This window comes from Erithacus rubecula, assembly GCF_903797595.1.
Source record: "Erithacus rubecula genome assembly, chromosome: 1".
Classification (NCBI taxonomy): domain Eukaryota; kingdom Metazoa; phylum Chordata; class Aves; order Passeriformes; family Muscicapidae; genus Erithacus; species Erithacus rubecula.
This window is the reverse complement of record NC_136658.1, coordinates 102,612,903-102,636,813: the sequence shown is the minus strand read 5'-3', so window position 1 is coordinate 102,636,813 and position 23,911 is coordinate 102,612,903. Positions and strand designations below refer to the sequence as shown.

At 34.4% G+C, this 23,911-nt stretch overlaps 1 protein-coding gene across 12 annotated transcripts in view; it reads left to right on the top strand.

Annotated features, from left to right (window-relative positions):
- DMD (dystrophin) overlaps positions 1 to 23,911 on the top strand; it is a gene marked incomplete at its 3' end in the record, with an annotated part of 1,131,161 nt that overhangs the window by 450,212 nt on the left and 657,038 nt on the right. For all 12 annotated transcript variants that reach the window (XM_079310888.1, XM_079310881.1, XM_079310887.1 and 9 more), the window contains 3 exons: positions 2,395 to 2,574; positions 8,405 to 8,580; positions 17,925 to 18,048. In XM_079310888.1, the coding sequence (XP_079167014.1) occupies positions 2,395 to 2,574; positions 8,405 to 8,580; positions 17,925 to 18,048 (480 nt within the window). The remainder of the gene's footprint in view (positions 1 to 2,394; positions 2,575 to 8,404; positions 8,581 to 17,924; positions 18,049 to 23,911) is intronic.

Genomic DNA, 23,911 nt, shown 5'->3' with positions numbered 1-23,911 from the left:
CTGGTGTGGGGTCCTCCACAGACTGCAGTTTATTTGAAAAGGATTTATTCAGTATTTTATGTGAAAATTTATCTTCTTTGTCACCAGCTCTCTGCTGGGATCTTCCCTGTTGTTTTGTTTTAATTTTTCCACCTACCATTTTTTCACTGACTCCATAACTGACTCTTTAATTCTTACAGAAAACATGAAACCAGAGCATGGGCTGTGCTGGAAGATGTCATTCACTGAGAATGTAGAAGTGAAGTGAAATTTTGGTGCCATGCATGGCACAGGCTTGGCAGATTCTTTTCATGTCCTAGGCCTACATTTTGTAGTCTGTAAAATGAAATTGTTATATTTAGGGGCTTGGTTTTGTTTTTTTTTTTGTCTTCTGGAATTATTTTTGGTAAAAAATATGAGACCTATTGCAAAGATATGCAAGATCTAAATATTCACAGTATATATTCCATTAATAGAGTTAAATTTTTTCTCACTCCACCCAATTTTTTACTTTGTTTTTCTTTTTACACATAGAAAATAAGTTAGATATTACACTATTTTTGACTGGAATAAATATTTTGCAGCGGAAAACTAATTTTACAGTGGTTGTTGCTGATTAGACTATTACAGTAAGCAAAGTAATTTTTTGTTCTTTAAGGAAAAGAGAAATACAATAACTAAAAACTTAAACCCCCCCAAAATAGAACCACATTACCAAAAGTAAGGAAATCACTTTATAATGTTCAAATATCAGGGTTTACAATATGTACGTGACAGAAATTATGACTGATATATTTGATAAATAATTTCATGAAGCAAACTACAATGTCTTGCCTTCCAAATTGGCAGATTACATATTTTGCAGTTGCTATTATTATTTTTGGTCTATTCTTGTACTGGAGAAAAAACCTAGAGCACATTTTTTGTTATTGTGGGACATTGACAGGTTTTTAATGAAGAAATGTGAAAACAGAATCTCCCAGTATAGTTTTCCAGATTGACTGTAGCTGTCACAAAAGCATATTCAATTGCAGTGAGCAGTATCTTTAAAAAAAATTTTTAGCATCCTTCTTTTTGTAGTGTTTCACTTCCTGCTTGTGCTCCAGGTATCTTGGATTAATACAGAACTCATGGGTGTTTTACACAGCTATTGTGGGCTGGGGTGATTGGAAATCAAACATTGCTCTTCAGAACTAATTAATGTTTCACAGGATATCATGTTTTATTATTCCAGTCAGTGTATGGTGGCTTCCACATGAGCTTTTTCTGACGCTGTAGGCGTAAAAAAGGTCAAATATAGCTGTGCTTGAAGTTTAACATGCTAAACTGGTTTGCATCTACTTTCCTCCATCTGTTAGGTCTCCTACTACTCTGAAAAGAGATTCAAATATAAAGTCAGCTTCTACTTCTCAGGGATAGATCAATATTAAATTTTTATATTAACTGTACCTAGCATTAGTAATTATGTTTCAAATCAAGTCTGATTAGAAACAGTGCTGATTACAAAGACAAGGAATCTTTCTTTTGCTGAGTTGTATTTTTAATTGCAATTTTGGATTATATAGCTGTAGGAAAGTATATGTAGACTTAATTCTGTTGTCTAACCACTTGTTTGATTATCCCTTTCATGCTTTGGGGATTAGAATGCAATCCACAACTTCATAGAGAGTTCAAAATTTTGCCATGGGTAGCAGGATTAGGGTGTAGAGAATGTATGTTTAAGGAATGGAAATCAGTGGGGTAAAGCAGTTAACTCTTTCCAGGTAAGAACTGGAGCTAGGGATGACCCTTGGGTCTGTAAACAATCTGTTTCATAGGCAGGTTTGCACTTATAGATCACAGGAGTTTCAAGGCTCCTTGACATAGTGTGTTTTGACTTTTTGTTTATTTGCGTTCTTAGTTTGGAGTTTTGTTTTGCTTCTTTCTGTTTTGTTTTGTTTGTGTTGTTTTTGTTTGTTTTAATCCTGGTTTGGGATCAAATATTACTTTTCTAAGAAGCTTTTTTTCAATATGCAATATAAAACAAAGTACATTGAAATTTTAAAGAAAGGTTGTTTGACATGTTGATACAGTTGTTACCATTAGTGCAGTTTTAAGGTTATTCCTGTAACACAACTGTTAGCTTTTTCACTTGTGTCATCACCTGAAGCCTGCTGTGAAGTTTGGAGTTTCTCCACCTGCCATGTTGTGTTACTATGTAAACTCTGCCAGCAGTCTTTATGGAAACATCATGAAATTATAGAAGCCCTAACCCATTTTCAGCTCTTTCTGATGTTCTCCTTATGATTTCTCTTCTAAGCTTGTTGGTTTTCTCTTTTGTGGGTGTTTTGGTTTGGATTTTTTTTTTTTTTTTTTTTTTTTTTTTTTTTTTTTTGTATGAATGTGTGTTCTTCCTTCTGTTACTTTGTTTAACAGATCCTAAAAGGAGATATAGAAATGAAAAGGCAAATGATGAGTAAGCTGAAGTTGCTCAGCCAAGATCTCCTTGTAGCTGTGAAAAATAAAGCAGTGGCTCAAAAGCTGGAAAGTCGTCTTGAAGATTTTGCCCAGCGCTGGGAAAGCCTTGTGCAGAAGGTGGAGAGCAATTCTAAACAGGTTTGTGAAAAAGAGTTTTATCAGATCCTTTGACAGTCAAATGCTTGAAATAGTTTTGGGGCTGTTTTTCATCTTGCTTTATTTTTTCCCCTGCATGATTTTTTAAGACATATTTTTAGGACAGCATAGCACAACTGTAATATAACTTTCCTGAATTTTATTTATCTCTTTAGCTTTTAATCTCTCTTTATAGTCTTGATTACTTTCTTGGGTTGTTAACTATGTTTTCAGGGCTGATACAAACCATAATGAAAATACCTTTCCAGTAAATTTATTTTTAATTTATAATAATACACTTTTATTGCTGTCTCTTTGGAATAGCACATAGTCTGAAATTAGTGCATGGCCTGTCTGCTAGTTTAAGTGGAAATATTTTTTTTCAACATTAAAAGTTTATAATTGATTGTTATTTTACTTCTGCATATGATATGCTGATTTGCAGATTAATAAGAGAGGCTACAAAAAAGAGAAATTTCTCAGAAAAATAAATCACTCTGTTCCTGTAACCAAAGTTCCAAGGAAAAAATACAACCTGCTATTATTTTGACCACTTTATGTTAACTATAATAGATTAAAAAAAAATTTAAAAAAAGAGGTTTTTAGCAGGGTAGCACAATTCAGCATGCTAGTTTAGTACCCAAACCCATATCCAATTATTTTGCCTAGACATCTTGTTAGCATCTCTTTCTTACTGGATTTAAACTCAAACCAGCTTCTTTTTTCCCATTCCATTATCTCACTAATACTGGGTTATTTTTGGCTGTCATTGTATGACTGGTAAAATGGAAATGGATATTAAGGGTTTTTAATTAGAAAGCACAGAGCAGAATGTTACAGCAGGTACCTCTGTCTTGTCAGTACAGGTCTCTCACAGTTCTGGTCAGTTTGATTCAATTCTCTTGAGCATGCTGCCTTTTTTTTTTTTTTTTTTTTGCTCTCAACTAATACTTCTACCAAATTATGATTAGGCAATTAAAGAAAAGCTGCTGTACTTTATGTAGGGATCTGAATCCCTCTTAGTAACCTTCTTTCAACTCATACCTTGACATTTTAGTTTACTCTGTGATAGAAAAAGTAGCAGAATTTGGAAAAATCAGTTGGGGAGAATATAAGTGATGCAAATGGGGGAAGGGCACAATTTCACTCAGGAAGCAAAACCATATTGTGTACACAGCACTTACGAGTTGAAAATAATATTTAATTACAATATATTTGCAGTAGAAAACCTTCTGTTTCAAAGCAGAGGAAAATTCCAGAGATTCATTTTGAATTTGGGATGGCTAGGGTCACATGGTTTGAGGAAGTTGGTAAGTCACTCCCAATCATTCAAGTCCTGTTCAGATTTGTGATGGCTCCTAAATTCAGTGACTAGTTTTGAAAATGGTACGTCGATTACAGAAAATGAAATGAGCAGACCTGAGGTTGTAAACATAGATCAGCAGAGCTGGGAGATATTTTGGATTCCCAAAAGAGTGCAGCTGTCCTGTCCCAGCAGAACATTCCAGTGGATTGGCTTTTCCTCCAAGGGAAAGCTGCTCTGCTTGGGATAGAAGTGGATGCTGTTGTGGGAATGCTGCTTCACCTTCTGGGAGCACTGCACAGTTAGACCTGGCTGAAGGACCTGTTCCTGAGGCACTGCTGCACTGCTCAGACTCATGTTCTGTGAAATACTGATGTGCCCTTGTCACTGTGGGTTTCTGTCCAGGCAGGGCAGATGATTTCAGTGAGGTTTTCAATGTATTCATTACAGAGCTCATTTATGTGTTTGCACTGCAGGAAAAATTGCAAAATCTCATTATGTTCTCTACTCATGAACTGAGGAGGAGGAGACTTTGAAGAGGGTGAAAAATAGAATATTTTGGACCAAAATCTATCAGAAAATGTGTGTTTTATTCATCAAGCTTAGATATTGCCTTCAAAATTAACTTTATGTGGTTTAGTGGTGGACTTGGCAGAGCTAGGTCAATAGTTAAATTCAATGATCTTAAATGTCTATTCCAACCTTCAGGATTCTATGATTGATAATTTTCATTGGGCCCTCATAATTGCATTTTTGTCCTTAGTTATTTCCCCTCTTAATAACGTGTTGCCAAATGATTAACTTGTTAACAAAATAAGAAATTTAATGGAAGAGACAACCTCAGGCTCAGTTCAAGGATTATTCTCCAACTAGACATATAAAGTACTTATAAATCCCAAAGGAAAAGTGCAGAAAGCAGAATGTGAGTTCTCCCACATTTGGCTGAGTTAATTGCTCTTGGATTCAAGCATCTAATCAGAACACATGGCTGAAGCTCCTACTACAAATGACTGGATGGCAAGGTTGTGTGAGAGAGAGAAATCTGAAAAGCAGTTTGTCCTCATCATGAAAATGTCAGCTTTCCTTCACTGACCACACAGAGGAATCAAGGACAAGGACAGCTTGCTTAAGCGAGATGTGGAGCATCCAGAAGCTCTAAACCCAGCTTTGCTGAGTTCATTATGCTCCACTAAATTGTACTGAAAATCTTTCCAGACTAAAGAAAACACCATTCCTCATCTGAACTTCTCCACTCACAGAGATAAATTTCATCCAAAAAATAGATGACAGCTCCAAAAGTGAGTGTAAAGGAAAATTATGAGTTTATCAGGACAGAGGGCACTTCCAAAGACAGTAATAAATGTTGGCATTAAAGGAAGGCTGCTGTATAAATGAGAAATAAAATGACATAAAACTACTCAAGTGCTATACACACATTGTACATATGTTTGCCTATAGATGATGAGAAAGATTTGAATTTGTCTGCTTGGAAAAATGATGAGTTTTAACGTGTTTCAGAGATGGGCTTGATGTGAAAATTCTGGCAAGTGTTGTAATTTGAATGCCTTTTAATGTGCAGCCTTGTGAGTCACCTTAGCCCTTTCCATATGATTTTCTAGTGGGTTAAAGCCCTAGTCTGTATTGCTCCTACACAGGATCCCATTTGTTATTCAGGGACTGAGAAGGATGAAGAAAATAGAGTTATTATTTGCACCATCTTTGAATAATACATAAAACAGGTCACTCTAGTGATTAAAAGGTACTTGGACCCTTTTTTTGTTTTGTTTTGCTTTTGGTTTTTGTTTGTTTTTTGTGAGAGGGATTTGGGTTTTTGGGTTTTTTTGTTTGGTTGGGGTTTTTATTGTTTTTGGGGGGGGGGTTTTATGTTGGGTTTTTTGTTCCATTTTTTAGCAGGTAAGCCAATAAAGGTTACTTGTTTTTTGTAATTCCTAATATTTTTAACAATTGTCCTTTGCACACTAAAATGTATGCAGTTTAAATGTGAATCAGCTTCATGTTGCTCAGTAAGGTTGCAGTCTATCTTTTATTCTTACCATGTCTCTAATTAGAATAATTATGAACTTCAAACTCACATCTCCACTTTCCTTTTGAAGCACATAGTATTTAACTTCTGCTCCTGTTGATTAAGAATGAAAAATACTTTTTTTACTGTTTTCACATCCAAATCATTGCCCCCCACATCCTCATGCCTTGACTGCTCTGAGCAGTGATTGCACTGCCAGTTCTGGAAGTGCAATTTCCCATCTCCAGCTGAAGCTGCTACTCCTGTAATTGGTATTAAGCTGCAGATGATTCCTACAGTGCCCTAGCTGTGGTTTATTCTGTGTTATACCTTCTTCACTGGAAACTCTGCTCTGGTATTGATTAGCAAATGAAAACATGGCAGGATATGACCCTGGGTGTCCTAAACATCATCCTGTCATTGATTTTTGGATAAAACAGAGTGTAATAAGAACTTTATGAGAAGAGGCAGAAGAGACAGTGAGACTGTGCCCAAAATTATATTATAGGCAAGAAATTCTTTCTGTTCTTATGTGTAGTCAGCTCAGAGAGAGATGACATCAGGTTCTATCCTCAAATGTCATGGAATCCTAGATATCAGAAGCTTTAACTTGCTTTTCCTTCTGCCCTCTAACTATTTAAAATAAAATGGGAAAGAATGCTGTATAGAGTGTTGATAAAAATATATGGAAATGCTGACTTAATTTTGTCATGATATCTGTAGAAAAAATATCAAAATCAATACATCTTGTTGAGAAAGCTAATACAAAAATGTTACAATTTTAGTGATTGAAAAGTCAACTGGGTGTTTTTCTCTTTCAAAGAATTTTGTAGTTCATACGTTACCTAAATCTGCAGGTCACATGCAGCTTATTCAATTGATATAATCAACTCAAATACTTTTTAAAAATATGCTCTGGATCTAAATTTTTTAGTGATCGTAGTAGTCCAGAGTCTGCTCTAAAATCTAAACAACTGCCTGTTTCTAGAGGTGGAAGCACAGCATTAAGTTAACTGCTCCATGTAAGAAACACAGACAATTTACAGTGGTAAATCACTTCCCTACTCATCACTTCCAGTGCCAGCCTGGACAAAGAACAGGAAGAATTTTGAGTACAAGACAATGGGAAGAATTCAGCAGTGTTGGCAGGAATTTATTGGGTATTTTTTCAGGTTCCTTGGCTTTACTGATATTGCCTGCTGGGAAGAGGCTGCTTGCTAACACTGTTTCCCTTTCCTTGTTATTCTATTTTTCTTTTTTAATGCAAGAAAGCATTGTGGGAAGGCTCATAGACCTGGTTGCCTCTTTATTGCTTGTAGAAGCACTTGTGTCTCAGGAACTCAGCTGATTTAGTTCTCTGAGTTTCTGATGCAAGAAGCAATAGATAATTTATGTAAGTGTTTATAGTTTCATAGACTTTTAGATACTGGCATTTCTGCTGTTGCATTGGAAACTCTGATTCTTACAAAAGGAAAGAAGCAAGCCTTCTTTGAAGTTGAGCAGGGTTCAACTTTTTCTACTCCTGGTATATTTTTTTTTTCTTTTATTTTCCATTTCACTTCCTTTAAACTGTGGGATGGTCATTGGAGCTGTAACTAGAGCATTTTGACAAATGAGCCATCATCTGACAGAATCAAAAAAAGAAGTGGCCTATTTCTCATCAGTTACGGGACTCAAGAACAGCTGCCCACATTTGAGTCAGAAAAAGTTATATTAAAAAAAGTAGAAACAGGCAGTGCATGCACAAGCAGTGTACAAACAAATATGAGCAAAATATATTTGTCATAATTCTTTTTTTTATGCATCTGAGCTATACAAAGGGTTTTGTTTATATTTTCATATTACCAGAGCAAAGCTTAATGTGTTAGATAAATCTAGATGTTTATAATGTTACATACCATGGGTGTTAGTATCTGGTATGACCCCTAAGTACTGTTTTTAAATTAAGGAATAAAACTGATGCAAATTAATTTGCCTTCTAGTGCATGTGTTCTAATTTAAGATTTCCAGGCAGAAAGTTAACTGCATTTTCATGCAAGTGTGTTATTGTGGATTGCATTCTATTTGAATTTTTTTATAAATTGTAAGACTAATAATTGGTAATATAGTGCCATTTTAATATCTTTGTCACCTCTCAAGAAGCAAATTTTCAGACTGGGGGCAGTCTGAAATCAATATTTAGTAATAGTAGCATTTTATTTATTTGCTATCATTCCATTATAAAATTCCATTCATTTCTTTCCTTCATTCAGCATGTATTCCAGAGAGCTGTAAGTTCATTAGAATCCTTTCTAGTTTTGATATTGGCTTTTGCAGGTATCTTATTCACACAGCATGAGCCAGATAAAATAATCTAGCTTGAGTTGCTTATAATGTTTTTTTTTTTTCTGAAGGTCAGCCTGTGATCAGATGAGAGGAGTTTCTCATTATTTTCTATTTCTCCTCCAAACAATCTTCACTGAAATCTTTGAAATAATGTATGACCTCTGTTTTTGTGCTTCTCACAGATTTCGCAGGCTGTCACAACCACTCAGACATCACTAACACAGACAACTGTAATGGAAACTGTAACTATGGTGACCACGAGAGAGCAAATCCTGGTTAAGCATGCTAAAGAGGAACTCCCACCACCTCCACCCCACAAAAAAAGGCAACTCCTTGTGGATTCAGAAATTAGGAAGAGGTGAGAATCATCAAGAGACAGAAAGAGAATACTGATAGAGTCTGGACAAAAATGCATAAAGAGTCATTTGACTGCAATATTTTTATGTATGCTATTTTGAACTTAAAATTATATTTCTATTCTCTTCTAGGATACCAGCTGATTATTATCTTTCTTTACTCAGCATGCATTGTTGATTATGTTGTGCTTCTATTACACCAGTTTAGCAGTATAGACTGTTTATGATTACAGTAATACTCTTTCATAGTAATTATAGTCAGGTAAAGTCCTCATGTATGGCATAATGTTGGGGATCCCACTTGATCAGGGTCTTGACACGTGATGGGCAAGAAGCATTCCATTAATTCTAGGATTTTTGTATTCTTTAAGAAGAATTTTATGATGGCTAAAATACTAATAATTGAGATATCTCCTTCTTCCTAAAGTTCACTGCATTCTTCTGGGCTTATGGGTCAGGAGTAGCAGTTCTCTAGAGGGAGTTAATATTTGGTGAAACATGCATTATTATCACTTTCAGATTTTTTTCATGTGTAACTGAAGTGCAAGTGACAAGGGATTTTAAGCTGATACTGAACACTAGTTAAAGTCAGGAGAAAAAATTCTGATGTGTTTAAGCAGAATTGGCTCAAGCACTAAGTTCCTAAGCAGGTCGATTTCAAGCATTCATTGTAATTTTTATTTAGGATTTTTTTTTTTTTTTTTTTTTTTTTTTTTTGGATATTCAGATAAACATGAATTCCAAGGTAATAAATTTGAGGACTGAAAAGGATGTCAAACTACATTCAGTGTTTAATTTCTATAGACAATATGTGTTTAATGTGTTTACCAGGACAAGTATTTTCCTGTAAAATAGTGTTTCACTTACTAAAAAGAACGAAATAACAAGAATAGAGGAAATCTGACAGTTAAAAAACTGAAGTTTTATGTTATTGGAAAAAAAGGTACTTTTATATTTAGGCATCATACCTGTGTTTAACCATTCTAATTAAGGTTTCTAGTTCAGCATTAGTATTTAGGAATGCTGTATATCTGATACAGGAAAAGTTATTAAGTTATTCTTCCCCTTTTTGTTAAATTGGGTAAATATTTCTATCAAAACAGCTTGATCTAAATAAATTTGTGAGCTGTATTTGAATGAATTGAATATATCTCCAAAGTTCTCATTTGGAATCTGCTTTTCCACATATCCTAGGGTACCATTAAATTGTAAGTGAGAGTTATATTTTGCTAATATATTTCCAAGCATTCAAAATTATGCAGAGCAATGTCTGTCAGCAGGCTTGTAATTTCTGAATTTGTTGAAGGAATTTTTAGATGGCAGTGTTGTTACTTATTAGAAATTATAAGCCTTAGCATTCATGTTAATGTTTCAGTAGTAACGTGCAAAGATGTGAAACAGGATCAAGGCCCTGTTGGCTTATATATGACAATAAATCTTTAGAGTAGCATGGTCTCTATCATTAAAATAGTAATCTGCTTTACTTTGAAACTGAAAAATTAAGAATGAAAATTTCCCTGCAGTTTTGAAGTATTTAAATAATTGACATTTTAAAAATTTAACTTTGTTTTTCTGAAGTGAAAATTTTAGGAATTATCTTACTTCATAAGGAAGCAAAATGCAAAACTAGTGTTGTAAAAGAAAGTGTTATCTTAGTTGAAACTAAATGAAGTAGGATAACTTTTTAAAACCTATTTTTTTAATTCTTCAATAAAATTGCTACTATATGCACTGTTATGAAACAGGAGACCAATTGGCATGGAAGTTCCTTTTTCAACTACTATATATTTACTGTTAGCATATATTTTCCTTCTTGCTCATATTCTTTTAATTTGCCTTAATACTGAAAGTAAACTTGGCAGACTTCATACTCATCATGCAAGGAGACTGCCTGAGGGCAGGAATTAGCTGGATTATGGGTATTGTTTTTCTTCCAAACTACCTTGGTTTATAGAAACTGATAATTATATGTTATTTCAGTGCTTTAGCTGATGTCTGTCTAAAGCACTGCAACTAAAAAGTGTCTATATAAACCTGATTGATCCTTGTACAGAAAATAGGATGTGTTATCAAGGTTGAGGCTAGGATTGCTTTTAGATATTTACTGGTGGATCTGCTACAAAATTTACAGAGTGTTAATGATTTTTTACAATGCATACTAGGTTTCAAGGTTTTTTGATTTGTTTTAATGTTATCTAAAATATGTGCATTCACCATATAATTTCTGCTCAACTTTTGGATAAGAGTCAAGATGGAACAATCTGTAGTTCTCACTCTTTGCCTGGGATGACTTTAGATAATTGAGTAAGCTGTGCTTTGTGGAACTAGCTGGTGTGCTTTCTTTTAGATATTTAAAACTAGAGTAATTTTCATTTCAGCACAGGTTGGACTTTTATTTTGATCTGCTAGGAAAGAGATCTGACTTCCACAAGTAAAAAGGGAGTTAATTGTTTAATACATTATGATATGCTCTATTTGTTTTTGTGCCAAAATCACTAGGTTTGTTTCAACAATGCAAATGCACCAGAACTAGTCCAATGTGACATTTGTACCAGTGAGTGGACCTACATTTTGGGAACATGCAAAGTAAATGTTGGAAATATCCACAGCAGTGCAGCAGGATGAACTATGGTTATATTATCTGTAGGTGATGTTTCTTCATTCAGATAATCTTTTTGGCATTTCTAACTGAACAGAGAAAGCACCAAACCCCACAATTTATGTATCTTTAGGAAGTGGAAGCAGGTGTTCTACAGTGAGAGAGTAAACTGTGGGGAAGAAATTTCAGCTTAAAATAACTGATTTTGAGATGTTTTTTAAAGAACATGTAAAAGGGAACGCATTTTATAGTATGCTGTTGCCTTTCTCGAAGAAAATAATAACAATAATGGAAGAAGGAAGCTCATCTAAAAATTTGTGTACTCAGTTAAAATATCTTTGTTAACTGGAGCCTAGACTTCTTTTTGATCAATGCTTTTTTTGATAGGAGAAAAACCACTGTATTCCCAAACAGCCAGTCATTTGTTTTTTGGGTGCCTTGTTGGCAGCAAGATCTCACATGTTCTTTTGTTTTTATTCAGTTGTAGCTGCACCCAAGGATAAAAAAAAAGCCTATAGTGCGGCATGCCTTTTGATTTCTTTTATTAAATATAATTTAAAATAATGGGGGTTCTCAACCTATCTCTCCTATATAATTCAATATTGTGTGTGTTTACAACCAAAATTTTCACTGAGCACTTAATGACTAAGAGTTGATGGTTATGCACTCTTTAGTTTAGGTTTGATAAAAAAAATCCTAGCAATTACTGAATTCTTGTCAGAACCTTCCAGGGGTGAATAACCAGAGAGTGTTGGCTGCTTTCTGCAGTCAAAGTACAACACACTGCATGCTATTGGTATTTTTAGGCCTGAGAGGGAAAGACAAATTGGAGGTTGAGGCTTTTTTGAGATGGTGAATAATGCTCCCAGGTTTTGCCATCTTCTTTCATCTGTTCTCAGACTTTAGTCATTGCTTCTGTAAAGGAGTATGCTTGAAATAAATTCATCAGGTTCCATTGACACAGGTTTGGAAAGGTTTGTGCCCCAGATTTGCTTCTCTGTGAACTAAATACTGTGTATTCTCTGTGAACTGAAGATACTAGATACTGAAGGAAGGAAGAGTAGTTTGGCTACTCAGCAAATATTGTATTAGATTACTGTGTAAGAGCATAGCCTCCAATTACTAAGCCAAGGAGAAAAAAAAGTGGAGGGCTAAGATTGGAGCATCAAACTTTGTAGAATGCCAAGGATTGAAAGTACAAAAATCTTTATTTAAACTGAAGAAATTAAGAAGAAGCAATTTGACTTGTAGACCAATAATATCTTCAGGACTGAATGTCACATATCCATCGCTCTTATTGCTGTGGTGCGAGTGCATGGGAAGGAAGCTTTTGGTTTTTTTCTTGTCTATTAAAGCAAATTTTTGCCATAAATGGCAGAAAGCAGAGATAAGAACCAGGTTACTTTTTTATTTATTTCCACTCTATTCTCCCCCTAAAATCTAAAACTGTTTCAGGACTAATGCTTCAAAATGTCAGACTAACCCAGGCGAGTTTAGTTCTGTTGCTAGTCAAAGAAAAGCTCCTTTTCCCACAGGACTCAATTTGAAACAGAGAAAGATAAAATGCTTGGAGCTGGATAATAAGAATTTGAAAAGCATTAGGGCTAGAGATAAATGTAACACAGCTGAGGTTATAGTATTTAAAAAAATCTGTAAATGGGAGAAAGGGATGCAAGATAACATATTTATTTTCATGGTATTTGCATATTCTGGGAAAAAAATAAGTAAGTTGCATATCATAGAAAAATCTGAAAACTGTTCTTTTCAGGCTAAGTTTTAAATACCAGACAAGTTAGAGCTGGCTAATATTTAAGTTAAGCATGTTTGTTAATATTAATATGCTTCAATAACAACCAAATATATCTTTCTTAGCAATTTGGTAAATATCTTTTTACATGCTTGCTAAGGTTTCCAAGGAAAGTCTACTTGTCATAACAATATTATTGTCATAAAGTTGATCTGAAGATTTGAAAGAGACTCGATGCCCTTTGAAGAGCAAGGTGTGTTAAAACAGGATAGTTGCTCCATCTAGTGTATTTTTTTCATTTAACAGTTGTTAAATGAACTTTTTGAAAAGAGAGAAGCCCTCACTTTTTTGGAAAATTACTATATATTTGGGATTTCCGTCCTTCATTATTTAGAAAAGTTTGGATTTTTGTAGGGAAAAAATGAAAGGAAAAATTGTAGGGATTTTATGATGGTCATTTTTTGATAGCTATTGTTTCATACATCCCATTTCTGTGCAATGATTAACGTTAGGACTAAATACTGATTGTTTAGCATTTTTACAGCCCCTCCATTGGGTTGTTATTCTCTTATGAAATGTAGCTTTTGCTCTGGTATTGTTATCTAATGATAGGTAGCAAATTCAAAAAGAAGAAAGTCATGTCTTCAATTTTCCTGGTGGTTTTTTTATTTCATTATATCTATTGCCAATTGCAGAGGAGAGGAGAAGGTGACTGGGACACAACAGAATAGTTTTCTGTTGCTTAGAGAGGCATTTGAAATGTAAGAAATGTGGATATGTTGAAGTTTGTTTATATGGGCACTTAATGCTTACTAAGCATTTATCCTTTATCCTTTTTGTGAGGTGAGAAATGGATTATTGAACAGCAATCAGAATTTATATTCTTCACACTTAGCCCCTGAAATAACCTGCAATATTATCAGAGTGGTACCAGTCAGCACTTGCTGCAGGCTGTGATGATTTGGTTTAAAAGTACTCTGTACTTGATGATTCTTGTGAAGTTTCTGTTAGAGATACACACTTGGGATTGATTTAATATTTCTTTTCATGCTTTGGTATGCATTACAGAAATACACTGGTCATAATATCTACGACACTACACTTAATAGTACCACAAATGTAGAGGGAGGATCAAAATCTCATTGGAATGAAACAAAATTATTTAGCAACTAAACCTAAAACAATAAGAAGGTAAAAATATTTGGATGAATTGGTGGTTGAATTAGAATATAAGAACAACTCTATTTATTAACTACTGAATTATCAACTACAAATACAGAGGAGGAAGAAAGACAGCAGGAAATTAGATCAGAATAATTCTTCCTATGGGCACTGTGGGCTGTAAAGTTGTACTTTGATATGCTCTAGGCATTGAAGAGCTACAAGCTGAGAAAGATCTCTGGTGAGCTGAGGATTTCAGTCCAGACATGGAAATGAAATAATTCAATAAAGTGGTTCTTGGATCAAAGTTGTATCATTCCCTGCCAACTCAATATGTAGGCAAATGGTTTTATGTCTGCCCAAGATTCACAGTGGTGACAGGCCCACTGTGATTTTTGTTTGGGGAAGGAAAGAAGCAAATGAGCAAAGGAAATTTTCAAGCAATTGCTGTCTGTTAAAAGAATAAACTATTGAAACCACTGTCTGTCCATGGTAACAGTAGCATAGTAATGTAGTTTAAAGATTAAATTTATTCAGATTAGAGATAAGATTATGTACCATGATGGCCAATGATAGGAAGATAGTTCACACCTCGTGTTCCTATGTGAACTTCTTAAACATTGAATTTGTTTGTCTACCTATTTCCTCAAAGCATATTTAAAAGCCATCTTCATATTTTAAATCTATGCCAGTCACGTTTTAATGGAAAATTCTCCATAAATTGATTTTCTGGATCACCCTAAGTCATATGCCCACCTCAGATGCCCATTCCAAACTCTCTTACTTGATCACCAATTATTTGCTCAAAATTGGCTCCTGGTTTTCCTTTTCTCTATTAAACATATGATAAACCTCAACTTTGAGACATTCCACAACTTAAGCGCATCACATTTTTCTCTTTCTCTGCATGGAATTTCCAACCCAAATGCCCTCCAAATACTCAGAGTAGGATACTATTGTCCTACTAGAAGTCCCCTATCTAGTAAAAAACTGTTGAAAATAACAAAGTAACAAGAGTTAATTTGTTTGTATTTTACAATAAAAACATCTCCATTTGAACTCAGCTGACATGTGCTGGCATGTAAAGAGGGGGCTGGAGAACCAGTAAAAACAGTATGGAATAGCAGAAGAAAAGACTAAGTGAAAAACAAAAGCATGACTCTTTCATGAAGAATAAATCCCTTGCTTCAAATGGATTTTTTAGGTGGCAAGCATGCCAATGGACATGTTAATTTAAGGTAATTATTTAGAGCAATTTCTCAAGTTATTTTTTGTTTAGTATCTTCCATTTATCTATTTTTACAAATTCTATCTGAACTGAAGTTTGTTGGGACAGAAAGACAGTCTTGAACTATTTTATGACTAAACTCTTCTTGTTCCTAGGAGATTTAAAAGCTCTATTTATACTGCAGTATCAATCTAGAGCTAATATGATTTCTAACTGCAGCTGTGCTCAGAAAGGAAGTATCCAATCACTAAAGCAGAATGATTAAATGCCATTTCTCCCGGTGTTTCCTCCTTTTACATGAGGTGATCATGACAGAGTGACTTTTTTTTCTTTCTCACTAGATAAGATGTCCTTATCTAAAAGATATTTATGTACTGCAAAAAGCTACTTAGGATTAACTTTTATGTATTTTAATTCTTTCCTGCCCCCACTCTGTATTGCCCTTTTTTGAACATGAGATTTTGTTTCAGAAATTATATTTATCTCCAGAATAAACTGCAAGTGACAGAGCAATCTGTTATGTAGGATCAGCTTTTTCATATCAGATAATCATATCATATTATTGAATGCTTTCAGTTGGAAGAGACCTTAATGATCTATGTCTAATACTTGCCACCATCTGATGGCCATGAGATGTGTTCCTAATTATTTTGTTTTACTGTCAAAACTATCCCAAATGCTCTCATTCCTCTTCCAGATGTTGCAGAGGCAAGGGCTAAATCCCCTTTTTTGAAGAATTGATCACTGATAAACATTTTTTTTTTGTCAATTTCCATTCTTTACCAGGGTAAAACCAAGCTGCTTTTCAGAGAGTTGGTCTCACAAATTCTACTTGTCTGCAGCTTCAAAATGGAACAAATGTCAGAACTCTTACAATTTTACCTGCAGCCAAGGAACTTTAGTACTCAGGGACTGGTAAACTTCATTGCTATCAGAAATCTGGTGTTTTGAGATCATCAGATATGCAGTTATTATTTGTAGAACAGAGGATAACATTTAGTTTCAAGAATTACATTTGATTTAATGATCAGAAATAAAGCTGAGGTAAGGAGCTCTCAGATGACTGGGGATTAAAATCTGTGAGCAGCACACACATTCCTTGAACCATCTGGGAATTTTATTTTGTCTTTTGCCTTGGAATTTGTAGCTCTTTATAAAACTGAAGAACTTAATAAAACTGAAGTTTTCTGTACTTTCCATTACTTCAAAGTCACAATTTTTTCTCCTTGAATGAGTAATCAATTAGTATTATCAGGATTTTTATCAAAATTATTCCTAAGAGTTTATAATTTGAATGTAGAATATTGGACTGAGCTTAAGGCGGTGTGTGTTTCTTTTTATTTTGCTTTCATTATTTATGAATACAAAAAATTGCGGTGGAGAATGAAGAAAAGGGAAGCATAAATATTAGCTCAAGCATGGAACTCTTTCTTGTATTCATTTTTCATTTCTGTGTATGTAGATTTATGTAGCACCTGGTTTTGCCTTATATCCTTGTATTTTAGAAGTATAAATCCTTGTATAAATGAAGTGTATTTTTATTAAAAAATTAATTCCTCTAGGGGTATAATTGTTGTTCAAGTTACTCTTTTTAGTAAGTTTGCAGATGTATGCAAATGATACAACCTATAGTCACAAAGCAAACTGAAAGATACAGATTTTTATTTTTTTCCCCCAGGTCTTTCTACTCTATTGTATTCTCACTATATTGCTGCAGAAGGAAAGTCAGCTGCAAAAGGGATATAAATATTAGAACATACCATGCAATAAAGAAATGCAATCACTCAGAGAATGTAGCACAACTGAAAAAAAAAAAAAGTTTGAAGCTTTTTGTTTTAAAAATTGCAGTAGATACTGAATTGCAGTTTGAAATTTCTAGACATTAGTAATTTAAATATCTGCATTTTAAGACATTACCTGAAGAGTGGTCAATACAAATTAAGATCAGTTTTAAAGGAGTTGATGAAAGAATCCAGAATATAGTAATGAGAGCTGTAGAGTAAAAACTAGTTAAGTAATTAAATACAGAGATTTGGGGATCTTAATTTTGGTTTCTAAAGCTTTAACTGTGGATAATTATACTTTACTTGTTGATTCGTGATTACATTCTATTAAAAAAATTGAGTTAATCAGAAAAAGCTTCTTTCATCAATTTTTTCTACTTGAATTTCCTTCATAATATCATATTTAGAAGCTGGGACAGCAATCTCACAGGTTTGAAGCCTGCATTTGGTGAGTTGGACACGCTTTACATGCTCAAGCCAACAGGACTCTGTTGGCTCTCTGTGGTACCCTTTCTTCACTAGTAAACATTTGCTTCATATCTTCCAAAGGCATTAACTTGAAAAATTAGAATGCTTACTGTGAAAATTATTGCATCTATTCAGCTGTCAAATCAGGTCTTAAAAATGAAAAAAATATTTCTACATTTTTAAATTTTAGCGTGAATAGCTCTATGAAGTCTCTGATGAGATATGAGAATTTAAAACTGTCTTTTGCTGATACAAATTGCTGCTCATTCCCTTGTTTAAACAACCGTGTGTTGCTGCCAACCCTGTTTCCAGCAGCTGTGGGATCGGAAAGTTGAAAGTTGCCCGTTTGTGTGTCTCAGGTTTGACGCGGACAGCACGGAGCTGCACAGCTGGATGACGCGCTCCGAGGCAGCGCTGCAGAGCCCCGAGTTCGCCGCCCTTCGGAAGGAGGGGAACCTCTCAGACCTCAGAGAAAGACTCAAAGTAGGAGAAACTTCTCGTGTGCATGTCTGTTAGTCTGTGCCAGCCTGCCAATGCGCCTTCTGTTAGTCTGTGCCAGCCTGCCAATGCGCTTTCAGAGCCCAAACTTAAACCATTTCAAATGTGGACTGACAAGCATCGATTGTCCAAGATAAATTTAGAAGTGTTCACTGTGAATTTCAGATTTTTGGCACCAAAATTACTACACAGGCTGTCTGAACACATAAAATTTGTTGTTGGTTTTGTTCATACGTATTTATACTAGATTAAGGTATTCTAGATCCATGAAAGTTTTAGGTAAAGTTATAGCAAAGGTTATATATAATTTCTTAAATATGCAGCATCATTCTATACTGATAGCTTAATTTGGCATTATAGGTAAATAAACTGAAAAATATGAAAAGTATCACTGGAGTGGATACTATAGAAAATCTATGTCTATTTCCTTTTACAGAGCTGTAAAATATGTATAACAATGAACAGTTTCCATGGGGCTTTGAGGGTTTTTTACTCTATTGTAGTATCATATTAGAACCAAAACCTGTTTTTTGCTGCCAAAGTGAATGGTTCTGCACTGTGTAAGAAGTAGCTTTATTTGTGTGCCTGCATGCCACAGGCCAAATTACTGAATTTTGCCCTTGAGAATTAAACTGTTACAAATTTTCTTCCTTATTTAATTCTTGTAGATCAGTGAAAAGTGCCCATCTTTTCCAAATAAGAGAAAGGGGTGTTTTTTATAATTATCTCAGAGAGAAGCATACTATGTTATGGAATGTCATTAAAACCCATGTTGATACATAGTCCTTGAACACAAAGAGATAGAACAAAGTTGCTGTATTGAATTCTGCTGTTTTTTCTCATTTTCTGGTTTTCCATTATGAATCAAGTATGATAACATTGAGTAACATGGAATGTAGTGACTGTAAGTGTACATTTTAAAATTCCATGTTAAATTCATATTTATATTGTCTGAGTGCTAGAAATTATGCATTCCAATTGAATATCTCAAGTTAATTCATGCCAAAAATTCATGTTATGTGAAATACACATAAATATACATATATATGCAAACTGGATCAAATACAGAGTAGATTTGATGGGTTCACATGCTTCCATACTGAGATAATAGTATTTGCTAATACATTAATAGATTTGCAGTTAGTATTCCAAGTGCTCCAATCTAAATTTTAAAAGAAAAAAAAAAAAAAAAAAAGAAAAGAAAAAAGCCCAAAATACTCATCCCCCCTTCATATATTAACATTTTGAGGAACATATTTATTTTAAGGATGAAAATTAGCTCATCTTGACCTACACATTTCTGAGGCTACTTGCTGAGGAAGAGCATTGGGGCTGGGAGGACACTACCTACCACATTTATCCAGGTCTCATTTCAACTGGTGAAAACACACATTATACTGGAGAAAGATGTGTGGAATTTCACCACTGCATGAGCATTTAAAGTTTGAATTCACGACACAAAAGATAGCAGGAGATATTTCAGATATTCCATTGATCTCCTTGGAAATTTAATAAGTGAATTGCTAACAAAAAAAATTCCAGCTTTTTTAAATTTTTTTTTTCCCCCAGTAAAGTAGTGCAAAAAAGGATCTGATTTTTTCAAGAGAGTTCTAAGACAAACCAGTAATTCCAAATAGATATGACAAAATTTATATGTATCCTTCATTAATATTGAAAATATTTTTAAAAATCAATACCTGTTTTAATTTCACAGAGTGTCACTGCTTTTAAAATGCTTTTATACAGAAAATCAAGGTACATTTAGGGGTTTCTAGTTGCTCTAAGGGAGAAAACATTCTATTACATGTATGAACTTGATAGTGAGAACTCTGAAGCTTGACACTTGGCAAGTGCTGCATGGACTATGTGTTGAATGGTTTTCAGTTAGCATAAGTCTTTGAACACACTTTTTTAAAAAAGTAAAGAAAAATACCAATTTTTTTATGAATGCCAGGTCTTAAAACTTGTCCTGACCTGACTTTTCCTGGTCTTGTCTCTGTCTTCATCCATAAAATGAGAGACAAAGCAGAAACTACTCTTCAGTTCATTGATTTGAACAGTTTCGTTGCTACTTGCTAACACTTTTAGTTATTAGTTCTTTCAAAAAGAACCTCAAATCAATAGAAAATAAGATAGTGTGTGTTTTAGCATATTATAGCATCTCTAGTAAAGTTGTGGAAGGCATATAAAAAAAAGAATGAAATGCAGAAAGGAAAACATATGTGAGAGATAATTGAAATAGATTTTATTGTACTGTTCTACTTTAAGCCCAGCTGGTAACTAAGCACTACACCTGCTCACTTCCCCCCATCCATCCCAGTGGAATGGGGAGAACCAAGAGTAAAACTTGTAGGTTGAGATAAAAATAGTTGAATGAAATAAAGTAAAACAGGAAAATGATAGTAAATTATAATTCAGATAATAGAAAGAAAACTACAAACAAGCAAGTGATGCACAGTGCAATTGCTCACCACCTGCTGACCAAGGCTAGACCCCCTCTCTGAACCCAAATAAGCCCCCCTTCCAGGTAATCCCCCAGTTTGTCCACTGAGCACATTATTCTATGGTCCAGAATATTCCTCTGGCCAGTTTGGGTCACCTGTCCTGGCTGTGTTCCCTCCCAGCGTTTCATTTTATTTTATTTTTATTTTTTTCTTTTTTGTGTGTATCACCGGCAAAAAGTTCTTGACTTAGGATAGACACAGCTTAAAAAACCCTAAACATGAATAGTATCAATATTCTAATAGTGAATCCAAAATGCAGCACTGTCCCAGCTACTGAGAGCAAATTCACTGCATCCTAGACAAGACTAGGACATGCACTGACATCCACACTCAAACCCCAGAGCTGTACCCATATGTGCATCTATTTCACCATCTACACATGTCTGCAGAAATCCTATCTTGCCCTTACTTTATCATTTAGGGGATTTGCCTATATGATTGCATAAATTGGTATATCACAAAACACCTGTGCTTGGCTCATGTCAAAATGTCCTTCCTTCCCTCTGTAGTCAGTGCTGAGTCCTAGAGCAGCACTGTGATGACTTTCTTATCTACTGTTCTTTTGGGGACAGGTTACTAGTTTTAGGTTTGTTTTTCTTGTGGCAGCTTGCTCCTGCCCATCATTTTTCATGGATGAGGGGTCACTTCCATAAGATTTAGTGGAAGTGCATCTGCTGCATGATAGAGAGACAGAGATGTCAGAAATGAAATCCACAGGGAAATCTCTTTTGCCATCGTTGGTGATTCATAAAATGCAAAAGCTTGCTCCCATCCCAGCTCAGAGCAGTCCTGGGGGAGGCAGAGCCAAGAGCAGACTGTATGAAATGCAGTGACTCTGTTTGCTAAGCCAGCTGCTCTTCAGATCCTGGCAGGAAATTAGCCTTTGGCAGATGTATTATCTAGCTTGAATATATTAGATATGTGCAAAAAGTCCATTCCTATGTCTGGGGAGAAGAAAAGTATTTATATCCCTTCCCTGATACAGAAGAAAGATATTTACCTTACTTGAGCAGGGAGACTGCAAAGCCATAAGAATATAAGTTTCATTTTTGAACAGCTGTACTCCTAATTAATGGAAACATCTAAACATGAACAAAGTAATGTTTTTATACTGCATCCCACCATAAATATTCTACAGTTAGTGTGTGTATTTTACAAAAATCAGACCTAAGAATCACTCAGGACTTCTGTGATTTTCTTAAACTTTTCTTAAGGTTTCAGTATAATGAGCTTTCAGTATTGCAAACTTAAATATATGAAGTTTCAGGTGCAAAAAATCTTCACAATTCCAGGTAATAAATCCTATTTAGTAAACTGGATTTGAGATGATTCAACAAGAAATGGGAAATAAAATTTTTTTAAAGAAGTTTTGGTTGGCCAAGAAGAAGCACCTAGAAATTCAGAATCAAAGATAAACAGAAGGAACAGATGTAAGGGAAAATGTCAGATATCCTAGACAATTAAATTTGTTCTCTTGGCATTCTCAGAAGCCCCATTCTCATATGTTTTTTTGTTTTAGTGACCTTTTGCAGGCATGCTTTGTTGGGCATGGGTATTTGAGAGCTGAATCACTGTCAGAGGTGGTGAGGATAATGCTGCCCTCTCTGCCCACCATCACAGGAGGTCAGGAGTGCTGCCACCCTGCATCCTTCCAGGAGCTCTCAAAGAAGGATGTTGATTTGATGTATGAATAACAGAACTCCTCCAGCCATCAGTATTTTCTAGGTTATAAAGTCATTAACTACCAACTAAAATCTCAAGGTCAAATGAAATGTTTGGATTTGTGAAAGTAGACTTTTCGCTTTTGGCTAGTATTTAGCTAAAGATGAATTTAATTTTTTTCAGTCAAATAAAACTGGGCTAGAATTCATTTGCATTGCCTGTTGCAAATTAGTCCAGAAGAGAATTAATCTCTGCTTGGACAAAAGCCTATAAAGTTAACCATTCCCTCTAATATTGGTGTATTTTTTTTCCTGAAAAATCTTTTCCAGAAAGCAAAATGTTTGAAAAAGGGGAGAGACTATGTATTTGGAGATATTTTGAAGTGCTTAGCCACTATTGGCAAAAAATGCCTGTTACAATGTATGAAATTTAAGTTTCAAATCTTAACAAATCTCTTCCAAATTATCCTGTTCTACTTGTGCCTTAAATGAACTTGGATCAGTATGGTCCCCTTCAGTAAAGGAAAAAAATAAGAAAACAAAAGCAAAGAGATAAATTAGAGGTGTTTTGAGGACTACTCAATTTATTTCTAGGCAAATGATACAGGGTTATGAAAATAGTTTTTCTGAGGATCTTAAAAACCCAAGACACAATTTGCAGGTTTGTCAAACGATGACAGAGTGTACAGACTAAAGGCAGGAACATGTGGTCAGTGTTTTGAGTAACTGCAGTGAATTTCCTCCTTTCTCCCTGTGTCACATCATTTGTCTTTGCATGAGGAGCCAAGAGTTCAGTCTCTCCTCCTTTGGTTTCTACTGTGCTTTCCATGTGTGTTTGTCCTCCAGTAACCAGTGTTAGACCTTCATTTGCATAATATGTGCCAATTACATAAAGTGAATGGAGAAAAATAGTTGATAGAAAGTTTGATATGTGCAAAATTTTTTATGGGTTTTTTTTTTTTTTAAGGAATCTACACATAGTGCTTGTATTTTCTACCAGGACCTGGAACTTGAATCTTTCAGGAGAGAAGTGGAAATTTTTCCATGTTTTCCTGCACACATAGCATATGCTGGGCAGGGAAGGGTTAAATTCCACAAGATTTTATGTCATATAATTTTTATATTTTGAAAATATAAGTTTTAGCATATTTTATGAAGTTTTTTTTAACGATATTTTTCTGCTCACTACAGTTATAGGTATGATAATTGCACACCTGGTGTTACAGACAGAATAGAATTATTTTCAGTATATTTTAGTGTTTCAATGATTCCTTTGAGTTCTCTGTAGTTATTCTCATGTTAATTATACCTGGCATTATAGACAGAGTAGTATTAATTATGATTCTGTAAGAGATTTTGGAATTCTGCAGGGAGTTAATTTACTTCTTTAATTTGGAAAGTATTTAAATTTTTCTGTGGAATGGTACAAGATTTTATTGACCTACAAAAATGAAAGATAATTCATAAAGTCATCTGTAGCTTATTTGGATTAAAATTAATAATATTTCAATGGTAATTTAGTTAAATATTAAATACATGTTTCTAAAATACAAAATATTTTATTATTCCCTAAATATATTTTCTTTATATATTTTATTTATCTAAAATTGTTATAGTGACAGTGTTAAAAAGAATATTTGAGATATTGTTAGAAAGGCTGCTGTTTAACCCTTTCTGTATGCA